Below are 23455 nucleotides of genomic sequence, written 5' to 3'. Positions count from 1 at the left end.
TCCTAGAAAGCTTCTTTGCTCCAGGGCTGCTGGCAGAGCTGCAGCGAGTAGATAACGGAGACTGGGGTTTTTCCACCCACCAGCAGCGGTACGAGGTCTGGCCTCCTGTCTGGGCTGCGACTCAGGCATTAATTAAAGGTGTGTTGATGAGGAGGTGATGCTGGGAGAAGCCCGAGTGGGGATGGGGACAGGAGGGTGCAGCAGCAGGTCCCCAGCCAGCACCCCAAGCTTCAGGGTGGGAAGCAGCACAGCCACGTGAAGGTGGTGCTTAATTAGCCCAAGCGAGAAGCAAACCTCGTTAGCAGAGGCAGGGTGCCAAGTGAGCCTGGCTATGCCATGCCATGGCTGCATGCCAGCCCCCTCCACGTGGAGAGCCCCTACATAGCCGTGACAGACTATAGAGCACTATTGGAGAGCATTAATTAGATAGTATTGCTGATTAAAATTAATAATCCATGTGGGCACACTGGAAGGTCTTGGTCGGTGACCACCCCACATCCTGCCAGAGGAATAAGGCGAAGGGTGAGAGTCTTACCTCGTATATATAATCGAAGAGCTCTAGTATAGTGAGGATGCTAGCACCGATAAATAGCCCCATCTGGCCTCCAATGTCACCTAGGAGAGAAAACAACACGTGGATGGATTTTACCCTGGGGGTGAATGACCTGTGTGACGGCGGTGCAGCTGCCGTCCCCAAAAAGTGGGGCATTTCAAGGGATGACCCCTAGAAACATCAACATGCCATGAAAAGGATCTCAGAAAGGATGTTGCTGGCCACCAAAGCATTTGTCATAGAATCATTGAATAGTTTGGGTTGGAAGGGACCTTTAAAACTCATCTAGTCTACCCCCCCCCGCACTGAGCATCTTCAACCAGATCAGGTTGCTGAGACCCCCATCCAGCAACCCCTCCTGCTAATGAGGCCATCAGCTGGGAGCCTAATGAGGATGCGATACCGCTCGTGGGCATCCGAGGAAGCCATCTGTCAGAGTCAGACAGCAGCCTCGTCCCGGGAATCCCCGAGCCCCATTCCCAAACTGAGCTGGGGAAGGAGAAAAATACTGGAGAAGAATTGGGTAACGTTCCCTGGAGCCAAGAAAAAATTCCAACCTATCAAAGAGGGGAGAGGGAGATGGCCTGATTATTTTAGGGGAGCATCTCGAGGCTGTCTCAGGGTCCTGGCTGGAAAGCAGGATGGATTTGGAGCATGTAAGAGGTGATGGGTAGATGGTTTTAAGAGCTGTCCCCGTCCACACACTGCCCTGCCAGCAAGGGGAGCACCACAGAGAGAATCCATCACCCGCTCAGCCCCACAACTCCAAATAATAGGGCCCTGGTAGCAAGTAGAGATGGAGCAGCTCATGTTAACCGTGCATATGTGACACACGGACGAGCTGTGGTCCCTGGGACGTTCTTGTGATGACTTGGTGGTGAAAGGAAAATAAGACATGGCCTGATGGCCAAGAGGTTGGACCTTGTTGGGGTTTTCAAGGCAATGCACATGAGCTGTGCACCCACTCGTAGCGTCTGTCTGTCCCACAAACACACAAGGACTCCAGCACCAGCTCACAAAGACTCCAAATTGCACCCCTGACCCTTCCTTACCAAGTAAGGCTGCCACTTCATAGGCTTTCTTCTGCTCAATTGTCTCGTAGTTGAGTGCTTCAAAAAATATGTCCAGCACAAGAATATTCTCTCTGTAGAAAGAGGACAACAGCATCAGGACATCAGCCACCAGTGGCCTCATGTGTTTTTGGGACAAGAAAACAAAAAAAGAAGGGGACTTTGGGGTTTTATTCCCCTCTCTGTCCTGACTGTTCTCTTGCTGGGATCCTCAGCAACCCATGGACACTCGGACCTCCTGGAGACCAAGACCATACGGCACCATCAGGACCAGCCTTAGCAGGAGGTAGAAAATGTCTCCCCAAGATCTCTCAGGATCTGAGTTCTGGATCTCACTTTGATGGCAATAGCAAGAGTCCAAAGTCCATTTAATATGGACTAACTCTTGCTGCCTCAACAAGGCAATAATGTGCTCTGAGCTGGGAGAGGTTCCCAACAGCAGCTGCCTGAGGTCCACAGCCCACACTTAGGTAGAGAGCAGCCATAACTCAGACAGAACCACCAAAATTGGGTTTCCCTGTCAAAATAAAGGACTTTTTGCACTTTTTGGGGTGAGTATGGAGTATGCTTATGAAGACAAGGCTAAGGAAGAACATGGAGTGTGTGAAAACACATCTACTGAGAAGAAAGCAACCTACACCTCATCTCTTCAAGGGTTTCACCCTAACCCTCCCTGGAGGACATACCTCTGGTGATGGAGGCATTAGCAAGGTCTGGTTTTAGCACAGACTGGTTTGAAAAACCAGTGGGGCTTTACAGACACTTCCACCCAGGAAGCAAAGGAGATTTGTTTTCTCCAACACTCACGAGATATATTTTTCTGACTTGTTGAACTTCTTCTCCAGGTACTTGGCCGAGGTCTTGCTGGGGATCTTGACCATGGAGAGCTCTTTGTTGTATCTGGTCAGGTTACAGGGTGTCCTGCAGATGCAGTAATTGCTGTCCTTTTCGGCAAGCAAACCTGGAGGAGGTCACAAGAATTAGATCTCATGGAGCAACATGTGGTGATTGAAATCAAGACCTAGGATGGCCCCCTCCACCCCAAACCCACACCCAGAAGTGCTCCCCTCCTACATATCCCAGGGTGCCCATTATCCTGAGGGTTTCTGCACTGGTGGAGCCCCGTGTAGAACCAGAAGAAACTTCATCCCAAGGTGCACCCAGCCCTTCCCAACAAGTTGAGTCTCATCACAACCCATCACCAGGTTGCAGCTTCTCTACATCACCCCAGTCCTCCCAACGGGGAGGACACAGGCTGCTGGAAGTCCCCTCCCGCTCGGGACACCCGTGGTACCCGGGGTATCACTCGGTACTCACCGAGCGCAGGCTCCGCACATTCCTTATACTGCTCCGGGGTACAGAAGGGAGCGTCCCCTGCATGGAAAGGACAAATCCATCAATGGGCACTGGCCACTGCTGCTGCACGGGACCTGGGACCGCTGGGCCATCCGTGGGGATCGCAAGGACCTTGTTTTAGCAAAGTGGACCCAGGCTGGGGATGGGCAGCAGAGGAATTGCAGAGGAATGGCCTTTTTGTGCAAACTGAGGAGGGGACTGCTGGATATACCAGCCAGTGGTGTTAACTTGGGTTAAATAAGACCCAAGGCCCTCTGGCCCCTATTTCAGGGCATCCTTCTTTCCTTACGGAAAGGTATGTCCAGCTCCTTTAATTCCTGGTCCCTTTCCAGCTCGTTAACCCTTAATGACCCATGCCAAGTGGAGGGAGGGGGGCCCTGCCCATCCATGGTACACTGACCTGGCATGTGAACCATTTTGCAGTTGCAGTTTTCCACAATATACCGGGTCTCGCAGTCGATCCTGCAAGCCGTGATGCTGTAAACGGGAAAGAAGTCTAAGCCCATATCCGACGAGCGACATTCACCCCACGGCGGAGGCAGGTACGTCAGCTGCAAGAGAGGGAGGAGCGGGGTGTCAGGGGGCGCTGGGGACAGGCAGAGGAGCGGGGCTCAGCATCTCCTTCCTCTTGTACAGAGGAGCCTCACAGTGTCATTTTAGTGATGTCTTTAAGAAGGTGACCAAGCGGTGCCATTGCAAGGGAAGGCTGCAGTATGACTTTGGCCAAGTGAGAGCCTTTAGCAAGAGAATCACAGATGGTTTGTGTTGAAGGGACCTTAAAGCTCCCCCAGCGCCACCCCTGCCATGGGCAGGGACATCTGCACCAGCTCAGGGTGCTCAGAGCCCCGTCCAGCCTGGCCTGGGATGTCTCCAGGGATGGTTCAGCCACCACCTCTCTGGCCAACCTGGGCCAGGCTCTCACCACCCTCAGGGCAACAATTCCTTCCTCATGTCCAGCCTGAATCTCCCTCCTTTAGCTTCAAACCATTACCCCTTGTCCTATCGCAACAGGCCCTCCTCAAATTCTGTCCTCATCTTTCTTCTCGGCCCCTTTTAAATCCAGAAAGGCCGCACTAAGGTGTCCGCGGAGCTTCTCTTCTGCAGCTGAACACCCCAACTCCCAGCGTGTCCTCCTGATCTGCTCCAGAGCTGCTCTGCTGTACCCCCACCCCAGCACGTCTGGGAGCGGAGCTGCAGCAGGACAGTGCATTGGGGACGTGTGGCACCAAACACTCTCCAGGAGCAGCTCTGGGCTCTATCTTGCACCGCTGGGAAACTCCTGCCCATGCAGGGATTGAAGCAGAGGCTCTGACCTGCAAATCATCTCTGACTTTGGTGACAGCAAACATGTCAACATCTCCCATCTCCAGCTTACTCTGACCTCCAAACTGTGCCGCTCATTGGAACAACACAGAGAGGGCCGGTGACACCGAGGAGCAGGACGGGGTGGCGGTGACATCCTGGCAACGGTTGTGACTGCTCTGGTGTGAGCCAAGCTGCCACATTTGCACCGTTCCCTTCTTCAGGCACTTTTCTTGATGAAAAATGCAGATCATAACCCTCAGAGAGTGCGAGGGGAGCACATGGAAAATGCCAAGAACAGTTCAGCAACTGGAGATTGCTGCAGAAGGTGAAACATGCCAAGGGCTGGGTGCACCGGAGCCATCGGGAGCCTCCAAACCTTCCTGCTCCCCATGGATGGAGGCTCAGCAATGGGACGTGGTGCTGAGCAGCACCTCGCTGCAGACCTCAGAGAAGGCAGACAGGTCAATCACATCCTTTTCCAAACACACACGCTCAGGGAGAGCCCTATGGAGCTAAATACACTTCGTCTGCTCTCCTGGCACCTCGTGATGTTGAGGAACCTGCCTTCTTCTCCTCCATTTCCACACCACCTCCAGGGAGGTTCATAAGTCGCTCTGCTCAGCGCTAGCGCAGCGCAAACCCTTCTGCCGTTCCCGCTTTATTTAACGCAAAAGCAGAGATAAGATAAACAGGACTCCACAATCCACCACGAAAAAGCCTTAATTCAGAACACGCTGGAGGAAAAACAGTCACTCTCTGGCCCCCGTGGCCAAATCTACCTCGTTCCTCTCCTGTCTGCAGCTTGGCAGCCTTTCCCGTTTCCCATTTATCTTTGCTAAATGCTCTGCACTCCTCTTTGCTAGAGAGCAGAAAATAGCATCCCCCGACCCCCTCCTTCTCTGTGTTTTAAAGCAGCGGCCAATTTGCTGTGCTTTGCTCCAAACAGAACGTTTTGTGCTGGCAAAGCACGTTGGCTGAACGAAAACATGCCTTGAAAAAATAATGTAGTAAGATTAATCACATCCTAAAATAAATTTGTAAACATATATTGATGGACTATGAGCCTAAAACTTGGCGGTGAGGCTCTACGGTGCTTGTTTTGGGTTTCTGCTGGTGATGTGTGGGGAAGGGAGGAGAAAAGAGATGACACACAAAGTGGAGACACATTGCAGACGCTGTTGGATAAATAACGACCCCATGAATCCTTCAGGCATAGACCTGGGGTAACTATGACGGAACTAGAGCAGTGTGAGCTGTTTGGAGCCCCTGCTCTGCTGTAGATCTGCCTCATGAGATCTCCTACAAGAGCAGAGCTCCAGCTCTCCAAAGCACCCTCTGGAAACGTGGTCACCTTCTGCACAGCTTGTAGAACTCATAAACCCCCCTGTGGCTTTGACTTATGAACCAGCCAGCTGTTAAAAAAGCCATAACGGGCTTAAATTGTGGCCAGGAAGAGAAAGATGAGATGTTGGGATGAACATGGCTTGTGGTGAGGACAGCCGTGTATGGGCACAGTTGGACTTGGAGGGGCACGAACTCTGGAAGCTAAAGACCAAAGATGATCTTTGAAGGTCTTTTCCAAGCCAAACTATTCTATGATTCTCAAGGAGGGTCTGGGGAGGGTTGCCAGGCTTCAATGGGTGATCCTGCCCTCTGGGGTTGGACAAGCTCTCAGCTCAACCAAACCAAACCAATTCCTTCTCTAGGAATGATTTTGCCATGAACAGTTCCCATCCAGGAATCTAGAGGTGCTTTGCTTATTCCAACCCTTTGCCTGCTGCATCTATGGGCACCATACTGGTTCTTCTTCCAGATGAGCCACAGGTCCTCCTCATGATGAGATGGTAGTTCAAGGTAGGTCAAGGGGAGCATGTCGTCCAGGACAGACCCAAAAAGAGCTCAGCCCCTGCCTGCACAGGGGAGAAGGGGTCTCCATGTGATGGTGAACAGAGTTTTGGCTCTGCTTCCCTCCCCAACTCCCTTCCCCTGCTCCTGGGAGCATCGTAGAATCATTTTGGTTGGAAGAGACCTTTAAGATCATTGAATCCAATCGTCAACCCAACCCTGGCACTAAACCACGTCTCTGAGAACCTCATCATCCCTGGTCTCAAGTGCCAACCCTCTGGCAGTGATGTCCAGCCCTAGCAGATCTGCGTGGTCCCCTCAGCACCTCTGCAACAGTGCAAAGAAATGGGACGCTACACACCGCCCATTGGAGCCCAGGCTGAGGGACACGAGCTCCAGCATCCCCAAAACCTGCTGAAATCTGCGCTGATGCTCAAGCTGCTTCGAAAAGCAACAGCGGCGAGCGCAATTCAGCTGCTGGGAGCGACATGCACAGATCTCAGCAGGTCCCATCTGAAGAGCAGATGATACCCGTAACGGGTGTGAAGACGCAGCAGGTGATGGAGGGATCCATCCCATCTGCAGGGACCAGCTGAGGCATCCAGCTCCCGACAATCTCAGCATCCTCCAAGGAAGCGGGTTTATCTGAATGGGATGGGTTTGAAAATCTGCAAAACAGCACCTTGGAATGAGAATATCAAGAGTGTCTTTGTGATAATAGCAGAGAGCCGTTTGAAGAGGAGCTTTTCTCGTTTGCTTTACACTTGCAATATAATAGAGTACCAGATGCCATCATTTAGTCATCCGCGGTGGAGAAAGGGACCCATATGTTGCACGTTGTATGATAAAGGAGAATAAATAATCGCTGTCTCAGATGGTATCAGCTCTCATCCAAGCACAGCTACACGCTAATCTTTTAAGCCCTTTAAATTTTGTTCCGAATGCAGGTGACGGGATCAGAAAATGACGGAGTGGCGATCAGATATTTTAGCTTACATACTTCTTTGCTTGGCTAGCGCTGGATTTGAGCCACGGCGCTTGTGAACTGGCACCGCGTCTGCAAGAGGTGCGAGGGCTGAATGATTAATTAAACCCTAATCAATGCAACTTCATTAACAGCGTTACGGCCCGTTTTGTAGCCAGGGCCATGAGCACCAACTACCCTCATACTGCAAAGCAAAGCCGGGTTGCACCTCCCCATAAGTGTGGCGTTCCTTGGGGATTTGCTGCCTTGCCATACACACAACCCTGTGTGCACACTCATGCACACAATTCACTTCTTATTTCTTCCTAAAAATGCAGGAATAGGGGCAACACATTTCCCTTGCTGCATGCCAAGATTTTTGCTCTCCTCACTGCTCTCTAAGTTGCTAATACGTAAGAGCAGAAAAAGCCTTTTGGTGCATTTAACACCGGTGAAGGTGGTTTTGCTCTGCAGTATAAAGGCTTTCCCTGTTCTGGAGCAAAGCACCTCATGTCTGGGACCAGCAGGAGACGCCAGGGAAGCTCCAATTTTGACTTTTTAAAGGAAATCTCTTCTTCTTTCGGGCAAGATTTTAGAGACAAATCTCCTGGGCTGGCAGGTTGGACCCTCCCTCTCTTGAGCAAGTCAATGAACTCCTCTCTCTCCAAGGGGCTCATCAAGGGCTATTACCTGGAGCCTTCACCGTAATTACAGCTTGAAAGGCTCGGTGCTTAACTCACACTCTGTAATTTGTAATCAGAAGCAAACTCCCGACTGATCAGCAGCCAGATATGGATGCGGGACCTCTCCAGAGGGAGGAGGCGCATCATTAGGGATGGGGCTCTGCAGAGGAAAGGGGAGACATGTTTCCCAGATCCTGCCTCAACATCCGAAGGTAATTTGGTCCCAGGAAAGCTCGCTTTGCCTTTCCCAGGTGGATTTGCTTAGCAGGCACCAATGTAGCACATCTCTGATGCAGACGACTCCTGTCCTGATCTTGTATTTCCAATTATCCCTGAAGGCAGCTGCTCTGTTACTGCCTGTATTTGGAGCCACAGCAGCATTGCTCACAGGTATAATACAAGGCAGGGCAGCCAGGACCGCTGCGCTGCCCCCTCCAAGACGCTCCCTGTTCTCCAGAGCTGGGTGGGATTATCCCCTTCCAATATTGCATCTTGCAGTGAAAGACTCAAACCAAGGGGCGGTTGGACTAGATGAGCTTTGAAGGTCCCTTCCAACCCAAACTATTCTACGATTCTATAACTCTTCCCCAGCCCACAGCGGGTTTTCCATGGAGCAGTAATCCTGAGGTTCTTTTCTGTGGCTTTTCCCACGCAGACCAGCCCCATCCATGTTCCCATTGTCCCTCCTGCCTCGTCTGGACATCCTGCAAAGCCCCGGGCTTCACAAAATGCTGAACCCATCCATAAGAGGATGGCAACATCAAAACCTCTTGTGTCTCCTTGAACCCCTCCTTGCCAAAACCGGTCTTTTCTCAGGGCTGCAACCTGAACCGTTTGGCTCCACAGAACTGCCCCAGCAACTCGTTTGAGACACTTGACCTTTGAAATTTCCTGCCCACAGTGCTAACAAGGCCGCAGCATCATTGGGAGGATTGGGAGGAGCACACCAGGGAGCCCAGCTTGCAAACAGGAGCAATCCCGCAGCCAGGTAAACAACACAAATGGGAGAGATGCTAATTGGGTTTGATTCCTCTCCCCCGCAGCCCCTCCTGGGCAGTGTGAGGTCTCCTCTTCTCGACAAAAATCGCTTTCCCCTCTTCCAAATGATGCTCATTTGGGGCTGCCCAAGGATGCCGAGCTGCTCCGCTCCAACCCACTCTGCTCCCACTAAAGATGAGCTACTTCTATTTGAAGCTGGAGAGGAAAAAAACCACCATAAAAGCAAAAATAAAAGTGTAAAGGCAGCAGGGACCGTTCCTGCCCCCAGTTCTTGCAGGAGAGCGGTGCTGAGCTCTCCCGTCACTCCGCCGCCGCTTTCCAAGGGCACAAACCCCTCCCTGGCACCGCGCGGGCTCCCGCTTCTGGAAATTCAGCTTCAGCCTCTAATTGAGGCTGACAAACTCGCGTCCTCGCGCTTCTGCAATCATTAATACTTAATTAATTAATGAAATGCTTTTTAAATTCTCTCGATCGCGGCTATTAGGGATTACGACAATCAGTTACAAACTGGCAGGCGCCGCGAGGAAAAGGAACAAATCGACTTGTCTCCTTAAAAGCAGGATGGATCTCGCTTGCCCGAAATGCAAGGGGAGGACGGGCTGCTTGCGGTAAACGTGGGGGGAAAGGGGGTTGTGGTTGGGGGGCCGTTCAGCTCAATCTCCCCTCACCATGGTTCTTCTTCCTGGCCACACTCCTGCCCTTTGCCCACTGCCCAATAACCACCAACATCTGTCTGCAGCCACAGATGTTTTCTTTAAAATCTATATGAAGAGGTATCTCTGGTTTCTTCGCACTTTTAATTTTATGCAATAAGGACAATGTGCAAATGCAGTGGAGGTGTTTCCAGCACGGGGTTGGGGCTGTTTCAGCCCAGTTTGCAGCCGTGGTCTGCGGTGAGTCCGGCTTTGAGGATGCATCAAGCACTGACTTGTGGTAAGAAATAATGCGGCCTTTCCGGACTTAAAAGAAAGATGGGGACAGACTTTTGAGCAGGGCCTGTTGTGATAGGACAAGGGGCGATGGTTTGAAAGTAAAGGAGGGAGATTCAGGCTGGATATAAGGAAATTGTTGCCCTGAGGGTGGTGAGAGCCTGGCCCAGGTTGGCCAGAGAGGTGGTGGCTGAACCATCCCTGGAGACATCCCAGGCCAGGCTGGACGGGGCTCTGAGCACCCTGAGCTGGTGCAGATGTCCCTGCTCATGGCATGGGGGGCACTGGGGGAGCTTTAAGGTCCCTTCAACCCAAACCATCTGTGATTCCATGACTCAGCCCTTCTCCTGCCTTCTCCACATGTGGGTCCCCACCTGATGCCACCAAACTTGAGGCAGAGATCATCACAAAGGGACGTAAACCTCTCCCTGAACATTCCTTTTCTCTTCCCAGATGGGGTGTGTGGGCATTTGCTCCGAATGAAATACTAACTAGAAACCTCCGTTCTTTAATGAGACATCGAATAGCATCAATTTAATAGAATCTCAAGACTAGGCAGCTTTAGCACTTGTAAAATGCTTAAAATAAGCTCGGTGTACACACAGCTCGCTGGCACCATCTCCCTGTTAATGATGCTGGAAGTCATCTATTTGCCGCCTCCTTTGCCGTGTTCCATACGGCTGTTCCTTCCCATTTGCTGCCTTCAGGCAAGCACCGAAGAAGTTGAGTTTAAGGACAAGAACTTAACCCTTCCAGCACCTGAAGGTTCAACTGAGCAGAGCTTGGGGAATTTAATAGCCCATGAGTCCCCAGGTGCTTGAGGTGAGTGGGCATGGGAAATACAATCTACCTTTGGAACTCCAAGCTCCTCCAGGTCCCCGTTTCCTTGGAAATACCATTGCAAATCAACCAGCAATATCAAAACCTCTTGTCGCTCCCCAAAAAGTCCAGAGCAGCCTCATCCCCTGTTTGCCCCCACGATGGCTGCTCCCAATATTTGTTGCTCTGACCATCTACAATTTGCTTCCAGCTCGCTGCTCAATGAGTTGTACCCTTTGCTTCTGTACAAACTCCGCTTTATATTGCAATAAACTCTGCCAAACCCTTACACAGGTGCCGAATTTGGGGGATGCGTGGTGGGATTTGCACCCCCCGAAGCCATCCTGTCCTCAGCAAGCAGCTTTCCATCTTTAAAAATAAATCCTCTTATTCATATAATATGGTGAAGGGTTAGCAGGAGCACCCAGCCCATCACTTCATTGACATCCCTGCTGTCTGCTCTTATTCTCCTTCCCTTATTAATCTCTCCCCATCCAGAGGCACCATTCCTGGCCACGACCCATTTCCATCGCTCGCCTCCAAACCCATTTTCTTTTGCATCCTTTTCCAAACAAGCTGATTCACTCCTAATACTGTTTCCTAAGCAAAACCACTCCGCTGTCCTATAAATTGTTTCTATACATCTCCTGCTTTGAACCGCTCCCGTGTAATGATGTTTTCTACGTGGCCAGCAACCACTGCCTGCCGGTTTTGCTTCTTGTTGTTGAATTAATTCAGCGTCTGATGATATACTGGAGGAAATCAACTGGGAGAGTGTGTGGGATCGAGAGAACCAGAGAGAAATCAGAGAGTGAATGTTTTTTCCAGGAGGACGTGTTAGACCATAGGTAGGAGAAGATGCTCTGAGCGAGGGTTTGGAAACATGGGAAATACTATTTAATTGCTCCTAATTTTCAAATGTCGCTGCCTACACCCTGTTTGGAAATACGGGCTTCAGCGTGATCGCTACCAGACCCCGAGTCCCGTTTTCCTGCTCTGTAATTACACTTCAATTGCTGGTAGCTGATGCTCTCCGTCCCGTGCGAGCGTTACGAGGGGATGAGTCTCCGAGGCACACTAGAGCCCTATTAAACAATACTGCTCCATCTCTGAACCTGTTGCTTAATTGAAGCCTCTTAAATTTTTACTGCCAAGTTGGCAGAAATTGCCATTTTTAGTGCGCTTTTCATCTTCTCTAACGCGCCGTGCTGGCGGTGTAACGGGGAGCTGGGGAAGGAACATTATCGGATCCCATCCCTTATGGGAGAGACTCGGGGGATGCTGCTGGGATGCAGCAACGATGCCTTAAAAGCCAGCAGCAAAATCCAGGAGGAATTTGTCTTTCTCCATGGGATCAGCCCTTCGAAATATAATTTCCAGTGTGTCTCCCCATGCCTTGGTGCTGAAATGATGGTGCAGGAGTATGGGGGGGATGCTGCAGCATCCACAGAATCCCAGAATGTGAGGGGTTGGAAGGGACCTGGAAAGCTCATCCAGTGCAATCCCCCCATGGAGCAGGAACACCCAGATGAGGTTACACAGGAAGGTGTCCAGGCGGGTTGGAATGTCTGCACAGAAGGAGACTCCACAACCCCCTGGGCAGCCTGGGCCAGGCTCTGACACCCTCACCACGAACAAGTTGCTTCTCATCTCTAAGTGCAACCTCCTGTGTTCCAGTTTGCACCCATTGCCCCTTGTCCTGTCCCTGGTTGTCACCAGCAGAGCCTGGCTCCATCCTCCTGACACTGCCCCTTTCCATATTGATCCCCAGGAATGAGTCCCCCCTCAGTGTCCTCTTGTCCAGCTCCAGAGCCCCAGCTCCCTCAGCCTTTCCTCACACGGGAGATGCTCCACTCCCTGCAGCATCTTGGTGGCTGCGCTGGACTCTCTGCAGCAGTTCCCTGTCCTGCTGGAACTGAGGGGCCACAGCTGGACACAAGATTCCAGGTGTGGTCTCCCCAGGGCAGAGCAGAGGGGCAGGAGAATCTCTCTGACCTACTGACCACCCCCTTCTAACCCACCCCAGGTCCCATTGGCTTCCTGGCCACAAGGGCCCAGTGCTGGCTCATGGTCATCCTGCTGTCCCCAGGACCCACACACAGGTCCCTTTCCCCTACGCTGCTCTCTAACAGATCATTCCCCAAATTATACTGGAACCTGAGGTTATTCCTACTCAGATGCAAGACTCTACACTTTCCCTTATTATATTTCATTAAATTTTTCCCTGCCCAAAATCGTGCACAACATAAGGTCTAGAGGGGCTTATTATAGCCCCAGGCTCACCCGAAAGAGCCAGGAAAAGGGAAACATTGAGGTGGATCCCTCCGAAGGCAGGAGCAGCGGGAGCTGAAGGGCACTGCCCGACTCGGGGTGGTTTTGCCATCCCCTGGTGGGGTGACAGGACAGTGTGTCCCCAACCAGCTCCCGCCCAGCTCGGGGCTTTGCCCGTTCATGAGAAAACAAACCGTATTCATTAAGACTCAGCAATTGCCATGGAAACCGCTCCCCTGCGAGGCCGGAGCATCTCTCGCCGCAAGGCGCAACAGGGACTGTGTAAAACAGGGTGAAAACCCCAGAAAAATGTCATCCGTGGCCTTGCACGTCCATGGAAACAACTCCAGCTCCTTCCCGAGGAAAAACATCATATTGCACTCACAGCCACTGCCGTGGTGCACGGAAAATCACCCCGAAAGGATGTTTTCCACCCTCCTCCATCAAGACGCTCTTGTTTTAATTGCAACTGGGCCGCCTCCTTTTGGGGAGCTCGGTTCCGGCTCCCCTTAAACTTCATGGGATGGCTTTGGTGTGAGATTTCAGACAGAAAGCATCTCCCTTTAGGCCTGAGTCCGCAGCAAAGAACCGGCTTGGCCTACATAAGCCAACAAGCACGTTTGATGGAGGGAACCTCCTGCTGGCACTGCCTTGGCGGGATCGCTTTTGCTGACTCAGCGCACGCAACCCATAACAAAGTCCCTCTTACGATGCTATTAGTGCAAATCAGCACAACATCGTTACCGCATTAACGACGCAGTTCCCCAACTGGTAAATGCATCTTAAAAGTGTCGCTCTGCAGGAATCAAAGGGCTCAGCCACTGCAGAAAGAGGAGGAAAACTGATTCAGTTCTTTGTTTTTGGACTGACAGCTGATTTTAAAGGGAGATTTACTGAGATCATGCGCCATCGCGGAGCAAGAGTTTGCTTTCAACAAAGGGCTTTTGGTATAAAGATCTGGGATTTATTGCCCCGGAACCAAGACGCAAAATCCTGGCTTGTGCTAAGCAACCGCATACCTGAAAATGCAGGAAATCAGTAAGTAAAGCCCAGTAAATACTCTGATTTCCAGGCTGGGATGAGGGAACAAAGGGATAGATTTGAGCACGGACAGGTGGAATAGTTACAGAGCCACAAATAAAGCCACGAGCCTCTAAGCCAGCCACAAATAAGCCCCCTTCACCCTAAAGCCCGTCTCAAAAATAAAGCTCAGCTCATACTGCTGCACCAAGGCGAGTCTGCCCAATTCCACACCTATTTTTTGATCGCTGGGAAAAGTGCTTCTAAGTAAAACAGAGGCTGCTCTGAGCTGGGAGATGTGAAACCACCTTCTCTTGATCTTTATTTCTCCTCTTCTCCAGTTGGAGGATCGTTCATGGTGTAAAACACACAGATTAGGACCCCAATAACCGGCCTGACTCAGTCCTGTGGGTGATGTTCATGGGTCTTTCCACCTTTTGCTCCAACTGGTTGAAGGAGCAGTACGTGTCATTCTCCACATGTAGAGATTTAGTAGGAAAGAAAGAAATTAAGCTAAATCAACGGTCTGAATAAAAGATGTGCATTCAGAGCTTGAGAAGGTGGGTGATGCCCACCTGCTCCCTGCAGGTTAATTAGAGGAGGCGGTAGGATGTGTACGCTCTAATGGTTGTGATTAGGTTCAAAGTGACTTTATGAAGAGGAAGGATTGGGGTGGGCTGCTCTGGGTCTCCTGGGTCGCAGGGTAATTCTAAACCAGCTACAGAATCTGAGCAGAAACGTGTCGGTCCCTCTCCCAGCACCAAAACTCTGCACAAGAAGGGACACACACCAGCTAAGAGTCCCCCAGATCTGATCTTCTTGTCGTCTTTTACATCTTCCCTGCTTGGAAGGAAGGATTTGGGAAGGGATGGGGTTTTTCCCCCTTTCTCTGGCTGTTTTCCTGATAGGAAATCTGATTTTTGCATAGAAATAATGCAATAGTTAACGTTGGCAATGGGATGAGGAAGATTTGCAGCATCTGTCTGAAAAATCTCCAGCGTTTATGCTGTTTCTATCTTAAAACAAAGTCCTTGAGACCCTCGCTGCGGGCTCCGGCTCCCGCCATGCTCCCAAATCTTGGTGAAGCCGGGATGTTGAAATAAGACGAATCTTACCAATTCCCATTCGAGGAGATGTTGCCGAAATCTTTCACCCATCACGATACGCTGCCCGTAGAATGTGTGTGTACGTGTAATAGTGCAGGTGGATGTAATTCACCTCCCTCTGGAAGGTGGAAAGACCAAAAAGCCTTTTAACATTCACAATAAGAATTCATGATGGTTGAAGATGGAGAAAATGATACTGAATTCAGCTGGAAACCGCAGCGGGGACTTGGGGAGCCGGAGGGGAACGGCTTTGCTTGGCGTTTAACCGGGGCACTTGGGTTAATGCAGCCCGAGATCCTCAATTAACAACTTTCCCTCCTGATTAGAATCATAGAATCACAGAATAGTTTGGGTTGAAGGGAGCAGTAATTACTGCCAACAGTAATTACTCAGTCTTCCATCCTTCCAGAGTCTTTATCCCGCAGCATGCCCCATGTAAGCGACGCCGAGTGTCCCCTGGGATGGCAGAAAGTGGCTGCGGAGCAATGTGAGGACATTGGGGACATATGGAAGGGTTTGTGTCAAGGGAACGGGCCTGAGAAACACCCACGATGGGTTTCCAAGCCCCTTTCTGCTTTGGACTTCAGCAGCTGCCGCCTCAGCCCCCTAAGATCCCTTTGCCTCCGCCGTTACTAAGGTGTTACACCCCAAAACAAGAGTGTAACAATAATGAAGCTGCTCATTTTCTCCAGCCCACCCGAGACACGAATCGACAACAGCGAAACGTTTCTCTGCTTTAATTGAGAAGTTTCCACCTGGCGCTCGCCCACCGGGAACCTGCACCGTTCGTTATCTCCTGGATGATGACATGCAAGCACGCCGTAATGATGGAGAGAGGATTTGCAGTGGCTTTGGGTGTATTTTGGTACCCAGTGACCACGGAGAGATGCCTTAATGATATATTCGGTGGTGAATGCCTCGCGTTGCTCTGAGCTGACGTGTTAACGACTGTGGCTTCGATCTCTGTGGAGGTTTAATCAGAGCGAAGCGTCCAACAGCTCGCATTCGCCTTCCTCAATCTGATTTATGTCTCATTTGAGGGTGGATGCAAGAGCAGGGAGGAAAATGAGAGAGGCAATGAGGCAGAAGGGCTAGGAATGAAAGCACCGTGGCCAAGCTGGGGGAATAAACTGTTCTGCTGGCTGGCTTTCCAAACGGCTAACGAGGATTTGGGTCTAATGACGCAACGTCACGTCGCATCCATCCACACCACGATGATGTGCCACCAGTGGGACTCAGGGAGGGCGATGCATCCCGAGCCACGGGCATCCCTCCACACTTTATCATAAATAACATGACTCTTGCAGTGTTACCTGAAAGGATTCACGCTGATCTACATAATGAAACACTCTCCTCTTGTCTCTTTTTATATCCTCAGAGTGTGAAAGCCTTTTGGCAAAAAGCATCGTTTCTCGGAGGGTTGGAAGGTTCCCAACATACTGAGCGACTGCCGCAGCCCAACGATAACCATGGAAGAGCAAGGCAGGGAAATTACTAGGGATGGATGTGGCCAAAATTACAAGGATTGTGGGCACCGTATGGGAAACAATGCTGGAAGAGCCACCCTCATCCCAACCAATTTGAAGCAAGGCTGTTAGTCAAGAAGATGCCTCTCAAGGGGCATCGGCACATAGAAGCAACGTGTCGTCTGGACCCGCTGGAGTGATCTTGGTGTGTAAATGAAATTTCGGACTTACCCTTTGCTCTTGGGTGGCCACAAAGGTCTGGAATCCAGGAGCCACCCCAAAGCCCAGCTCCTGGACGAAAGGTGGCTCGGACTGGCTGTGGATCTGGACTTTGACTCCGGCCTCGAACGTTGTCTCCTCTGGAAGAAGAAGGGGGCAGGTTAGCAGGCTATGGGGGGTGGGATGGTGTCCACCAGTGTGGGGATGCTTGTCCCTCCATGGAAAGTTATATCTGGTCAAAAGCAGGAGATAAGCAGTTGGATCTGGGCATCAAGGAAGGAAACCCAGTGGCAGCGTTTACACCAGGGACCCAGCCCAAATCACCACGGGGACCAAGAGCATCTCCATGCTCCTGGTCCTCACGCTGCTGCCCACCCCAAGGGCTCGTCCTCCCTCTAATGCAGAGACAAACGATTTCTCCAGCACACCCTGTACTATCAAGCTACAAAAAACAGGTGACATCTACTTTTTAGCTGATATTTACAGAAATTTAAATGCATTCCCATATTATTAGAACAGTTATCTCCCCAGGCTGTGCACACTTCTGCGAGATTCAGGGAGGTTGCGGTGAGTTCTCTGCCAGGGCTCAGCTCAACCAGCTGGAGTTGGGCTTTTAACCGGTCAGACGTATTGATCCGCAAGGCTCGCAACGGAACACGCGCTCCCCTCGATCGATGTGCTAATCCGCCTGCCCTGTGAATTGGCTCTGCGATGCCCGACGCCACATAATGATTTGTTTTTGCCTCCTTGCAACAAAAGTGCGTTTGGGATCTAAATAAAGTCACATTTAGGGCAGGCAGTGTCACTGTTGCATGGGGCGGCATGTGGAGGGTGTGGAGCTTGAGCATCTCCTCTGAATCCCATCTTGGTGGGATCCTGGCACAGAATTTGTGAGTTTATTTTGGCTTCTCCCTTCATTGAAGCCTCTCAGGGTGACATTGGCATTGACCATCCTTTGCTCTTGGCCTTCTGCTCAAGACCCACTGACCATGATCCAAATCACTTCCCACCACCTGCCCATGCTGGGGGCTATTGGAAGCAACACAACCCTAATACTGGGACCCACTGTGGCCTCAAGTTTCCCCAGGGGAGGCTGAGGTTGGATATGGGGAACAATTTCTTCCCCAAAGGGCTGTGGGGCATTGGAACAGGCTGCCCAGGGCAGTGCTGGAGTCACCATCCCTGGAGGGCTGGACAGACGGACATGAGGTTCTCAGGACATAGGGCAGTGCTAGGGGTGGGGAACGGTTGGACTCGATGATCTTGAGGGGCTTTTCCAACCAAAATGATCCTGTGATTCTAAAAAGCTGTGTTTGGCTCGCTCAGCCACAACTGGGCTCCTCTCCCCCAGGAGATGTCAGATGGATGTTGACACGTCCAAACTCTCTCACCCTCTGCTCAACCCCTGCACCTGCCCACCCCCAGGGTCCCATTTGAGGTTCTCCCCCCTTCCAGCACCTCCCCAGTGCTATGGGTCAAACCAGCTTTTCCCAAAACCTCTGGCAACGCTGAGTGTCCCCATCTAACCTCATCACTGCTCAACAGCACCACCACAGACATGGGTTCCACAGACAATTTGGCGGCTGGGTGTCAAACCCATGGGCAAACATGCACCAGAACGGGGTCAAACCCTCTCCTGAGCATCCTCCAATTTCCATCCCGTTACTCCCCCAATCCCACCCAGCTCCATCGCTTTCCCTGCCGCTGATCCTCTTCCAACGCTCCAGAGGAGACACCATATGCTTCCTTCAGTAATTACCTGACAAATTGGAGGAGAACACTTCTATTTAGTGTAACTTGTTGGGCAACGGGAGCTGTTTTAGCGAAATATTTTCCATTTGAAATTATTCTGCCCATTTCTGCACCTGCCCCGGGTCTGTTCAGCTCTGACTTAATTCCACGTGTTTCCTACCATTGGATGCTGTGCTCCATCTGCAAATAAACCCCCGTACACCCGTATCCAGCAAATAAGACACAGCCTGCAAGTATCCATAAGGGAATTAAAAGTGACAGGGTTTATGCTTTTAAATAGAAAATTCTGGGTTGCAGCCATTTTCAGTCACGATAGGGAGGGGAAGGCGTTTTCTAAACCACAGAAGAAAATTTGGGTTGAAAACACACAGTTATTAATTTTCAGCATCGATAATAACAAGAAGAGCAAAATAAACAGCGTAGTTTTAGAACTATGTCATTGCTTTTCCTGCACGAAACACACACGAGGGTGAAGCCCTAAACGTGAAAACAGCTTTGAAAAATGGTCTACAAAATAGAGAGAAAACTGAAAAGCCCAGCTGCAAACCCCTTTGATGGAATATGCACAGACAAGTCCTCATTAGCTGCATCTTTAATACTTCCAAGGTCTGTGCTGGAGCTGAGAAACATTAAGGTGGGTTAAATATGTCAGGAAAAGGAAGGTCTCATAGGACACAGAAGCACAAAACCATCTGGTTTTGGGTGCGTTTAGCTTACTAAGATTAATGTAAATGACCTGGGGTTTGGTTCATATCTTATGGTTTTTAAACTAACTTTGTGATGTTGCCCAAGCACAGACCTTCGTTCCATCTCCAATCCCACTTTTCAGAGGATGGCGCCTGTAAATTCATTTCTTAGTGCATCCCAAGTTGGGAACAGAGCAAAATCTTCTCGATGGTTTCATTTTTCACTACATTAATCAACTTTACTGTACACAGGACAGTGTTTCCAAACAAATCCTGAGCTGCTCTTTTCACTGAAGGATTAGAGTAGCGTTAATTAAATTGGGGATTAATTCATGTGCTTCAAGTTAGCTGCAGAGTATTATATGCTGCGGGTTGCACAGCTTTCTATTTCTGGCGTTGGTTTTCTGTGACTTTGTTGGGGTTTTCTGCTCAGAGCATCACTCGAAAATCTTAATAAAGCTCCAGCCGACTATGCGCTCGGGCGCGAGCAACAAAGTTCATCCCTGCGAATAAGCAAGAAGCTGCAATTAAAAGAAGAAATGCTGCCAAAGGCATGGAGCTCCCCTTCTCCCCATGCCTTATTATGTCCAAACTCATCCACTTCTCTCTGGCAATTAACATCTGAAGCGATGCTCGGCAGTAATTTATTGGGAATTGAAGATCCAGCGCGAGTCTCGGGTTGTTTCTGGCTGGAGCCGTCACTTGTCACCTTTGCCAGCAGCTCCGTGAAACACTCTGGTTTGGGGAAACTCAAAGCACATCCCACGTGGCTCAATGTGAACAAAGTAGATGACATTTTCTCGCCTGGTTCACATTGTGAATGTATCAGAAGGTGGCCTGAAGGTTTATTTTGGGTAATAAGCCTCCTGTGCTGTGCAGAAGCAGCGAGCTGGGAGGTTTGGTTTCTCCCCAGACACTTGTTGTCCTTTACCTCAGTTTCCCCATCTATAAAATAGGAGCGATGTTGCTGCTTAACTCTTAGGGCTGGAAAAGTCAGCTGGGCGTCTTCCATGCTCTGCAAAGCACAACTCAGCACCGCAGCGCGTCACTGGGGCGCAGGACGATCCCATGGGGACAGTAACCTCGCGGGGTACGGGAAGCACCAAGGGCAACATCTGGGAGGACGCACAGATGTTATTCCATCCATTGAGTCCATGGTTTCTTGTCTTCCTCGTGGAGGAAGGCTCCCCAGGAGCAGCGAGGTGCCGCAGCAGCACGGAGATGCCCGGAAGATGCTGCGAGACGTCGTATCGCCATGGAAACGACGCGCATCAAAGCGCTCCCACACCTTGTCCCCCGGGAGCGTTGGTGTCCCCCGTGCCAAGCACCCGAGTTGCTGTGGGTGTGTGACACTGCATGGCCGTGTCCCCATCCCCACCAACCCAGTGACCTCCTGCACTGCCCCTGTTGAGCTGAGCATCACCCGGGACCCGGTTGCGTGTCCCCAGATCACCCACCAGTGTCTGTGCCCGCAGCTCATCACACCAGCAGCTCAACAGATGTGCCCTGTGGTCCGGGACTTGGGGAAGTCAACTGCGGCTTCAACCACACGATATCTCTGCAGAAATCTTAAATAAACCCATAACATCCACACTTTTCCTAGACAAAAAATGTATAGATTAAAAAACCACCCTAAATTGCCATGGAAACACAACTATAAGAAAGCACGACAGCGAGAAAACGTGGAATTATAAAGAAACCAGTTTAACGCCAGCAAAACCAGTTTCACTCCCCTATGCATGCTCTCATTTCTGCACAAGCGTCGTGTTTTGCTTCAGTTAAAGTTGCTTGGTAACAGGATGAAGTGAAGCTGAAATAAGAGTATTCGCAACAGGGTTTGGGGAGGTTTGATCGCATCCGTTTGACAGGCGACCGCGCTGACGCAACTTTCCTCAATAAAATCCAGTCACTTGGAATTTGTGTATTTTCCTGTTGTGGGCTGTGTTTCGGCTGCTGTTTTGGGAGCAATCAGGGACTAGGAATTTCCCCACGGATGAAGATGAGATTTTCTGCCACCGGCTCTGGAAGCTGCTGTGAAAAATCCCACATGTCCTGCTGGGATGTGGTGGGAGTGAGAGTCCCAGCCTGGCTGCATTTAACAGGGAACAATTAAATGTGCAGAAGCCACCAGGCGAGAGGGGCCAGGGGGAGTGAGGAGCACATTGTAGTCTTGTCCACCTGGTCAAGATTTGGAGGGGTCATGAGTGTGTGGTAGGGCCAGTGTTGGCCCAAGGGAATGGGGATAAGTTGATCATAGAATCATTTTAGTTGGAAGAGACTCTGAAGATCATCAAGTCCAACCGTTAACCCAACACTGCCACTAAACCTCTAAAAACCTCAGCTGTCCATCTTTTAATTCCACCCAGGGATGGTGACTCAACCCTTTGATGCTGGAGAAGACAAAGATGTCCCCAAAGAAACCAAGGGCCCCTGTTGTGGACAGGGGACAACCTACCTGCTTTCCAGGAGGTGTATGTGGCATTCAGGGTGGAGGCGATAGGATGGGAAGTCCAACTATCTACAGGTTCTAGTCCTCTCTAGAGGCCTGATGGAGACCACTCAGCCCTTTATCCTCTTAACATGGAATCGTGGAATTATTTTGGTTGGAAGAGACCCCCAAGATCATCGAGTCCAACTGTTCAACCACCCCTGTAGAATTATTTTGGTTGGAAGAGACGCCCAAGATCATCGAGTCCAACTGTTCAACCACCCCTGGCACTGCCCCATGTCTCTGAGAACCTCATCTCCGCCTGTCCAACCCTCCAGGGATGGTGACTCACTCCTCAGCCTTGTCCCCTTTCTGCTGGGAGCCCAAAAGGCAGGACATCACCTCCGGGGTCACTCCCCTGTGCAACCAAGGATGCACTCCAACATGATCTCCTTGCCTAGAGGACTCACGGTCCATCTCGTGGATGCTGCAGTGACACCCCTGGGGTCCTTCACTGCTGTCAGCACCAAAACAAGCTCCAGATAAGCCCTGTGCCCAGCTCTGAACACTGAAAATCTATTTTCAGGCTTCTCCTGTCACCGAAGAAGGAAGATAGGCAGCTCCAGAGTGATTCATCCCATCCCTGGGAGATGTCTACAGCAGGATGAGTCACACCCAAGGTGTTGCAACTTCCCTCCACCGAGCCAAGGCTACTCCTTCATCTCCATAAGCAGCTACGATAGGATCACATAAGCACAACCGAGCCCCGATGGGAAATCCAGGCGTTCCCTTTTCAAAGCCAAGGAACTGATTAAAGGTAACCAGCTTCTCTCTCTACAAATCCTTCCCTGTAGCTACGAAATCAAACCTTGGTGCTTCATAGCGCTGCTTTGGGACTTCATGTGCTCCTGGTCCTCTTGAATAATCAGTGCTGGGATGAAACTGGGAGCAAAGAATCTCCTGGTGGACGATCTCCTGTCTTGTGAAGGTGGGAAGTGATCTGAGAGCCCCCAAAACCTCACCCAGGAACTGGACAACCCAGGTTAGACGTGGCTCCAGCACATCTGTGACCATCTCAAGGCTACTGGAGGCTTTGATGGTGATGGAGCGCGGATGAAGAGCAGCACAGAAGCACCGTGTGACAAATTCCACTGTAGCAAGTCATCAGGCACTTTGTGTGTGAGGTTAAAACAAACCCAAAAGCTCTACACCTGAAAGACCCACCAGCATGAAAGGCCACCAGCTTGTGCTAAAGGCAAGAGAGGCAGTGGTATTAGCTACAGAGGTAAATCAATCCTTCCTCCTTGTCTCTTGGGATACACTTGATGTATTTCAGAGGGGTTTATTTTCCCCTTTTTGATTTTTTTTAGTGAAAAAATACTTTGAAAAACCCCATCTCCTTGTATCTGAAAGGCGCAGACAGCCCGGCTCTCGGGGCTGCAACGGGAGCACGGATGGACCTTCCCCTCGACTGCCTTGCAAAGGGGACGGGAGCACCGCTGTCACCGATTGTCACCGTGAAATGACACCTCTTGTTTGATGTTTCTCTTTGCTTTAGCTAGAGACAATGGTGAGAAGGGATTTGCACAAAGGGAAGAAGAGGGGGAAGGGGAAAAAGAAGAGAAGAGGGGATGGGAAGAAGAGGGGAGAGAAGGGAAGGGAAGGGAAGGGAAGGGAAGGGAAGGGAAGGGAAGGGAAGGGAAGAGAGGAGAGGAGAGGAGAGGAGAGGAGAGGAGAGGAGAGGAGAGGAGAGGAGAGGAGAGGAGAGGAGAGAGAAGAGAAAGAAGAGAGAAGAGAAGAGAAGAGAAGAGAAGAGAAGAGAAGAGAAGAGAAGAGAAGAGAAGAGAGAAGAGAGAGAAGAGAAGAGAAGAGAAGAGAGAGAAGAGAAGAGAAGAGAAGAGAAGAGAAGAGAAGAGAAGAGAAGAGAAGAGAAGAGAAAGAAGAGAAAAGAGAAGAAAAAAGTAGTAGAAGAAGAAGACAAAGA

General features: G+C 50.7%; 1 protein-coding gene across 1 annotated transcript in view; it reads right to left on the bottom strand.

Moving 5' to 3' along the window:
- The window catches only part of LOC308049983 (acid-sensing ion channel 2), a 397691-nt gene that overhangs the window by 4510 nt on the left and 369726 nt on the right, over window positions 1-23455 (bottom strand). The window contains exons 3-8 of the mRNA XM_080359890.1: window positions 16618-16745; window positions 3380-3530; window positions 2941-2997; window positions 2431-2584; window positions 1606-1697; window positions 536-615 (exon numbers count right to left, since the gene is read on the bottom strand). Coding sequence (XP_080216016.1) covers window positions 536-615; window positions 1606-1697; window positions 2431-2584; window positions 2941-2997; window positions 3380-3530; window positions 16618-16745 — 662 coding nt within the window. The remainder of the gene's footprint in view (window positions 1-535; window positions 616-1605; window positions 1698-2430; window positions 2585-2940; window positions 2998-3379; window positions 3531-16617; window positions 16746-23455) is intronic.

This window comes from Nesoenas mayeri (assembly GCF_963082525.1).
Source record: "Nesoenas mayeri genome assembly, chromosome: 26".
Taxonomy (NCBI): Eukaryota; Metazoa; Chordata; class Aves; order Columbiformes; family Columbidae; genus Nesoenas; species Nesoenas mayeri.
The sequence above is the reverse complement of the archived record's forward strand: the minus strand, read 5'-3'. Positions and strand labels throughout refer to the sequence as shown.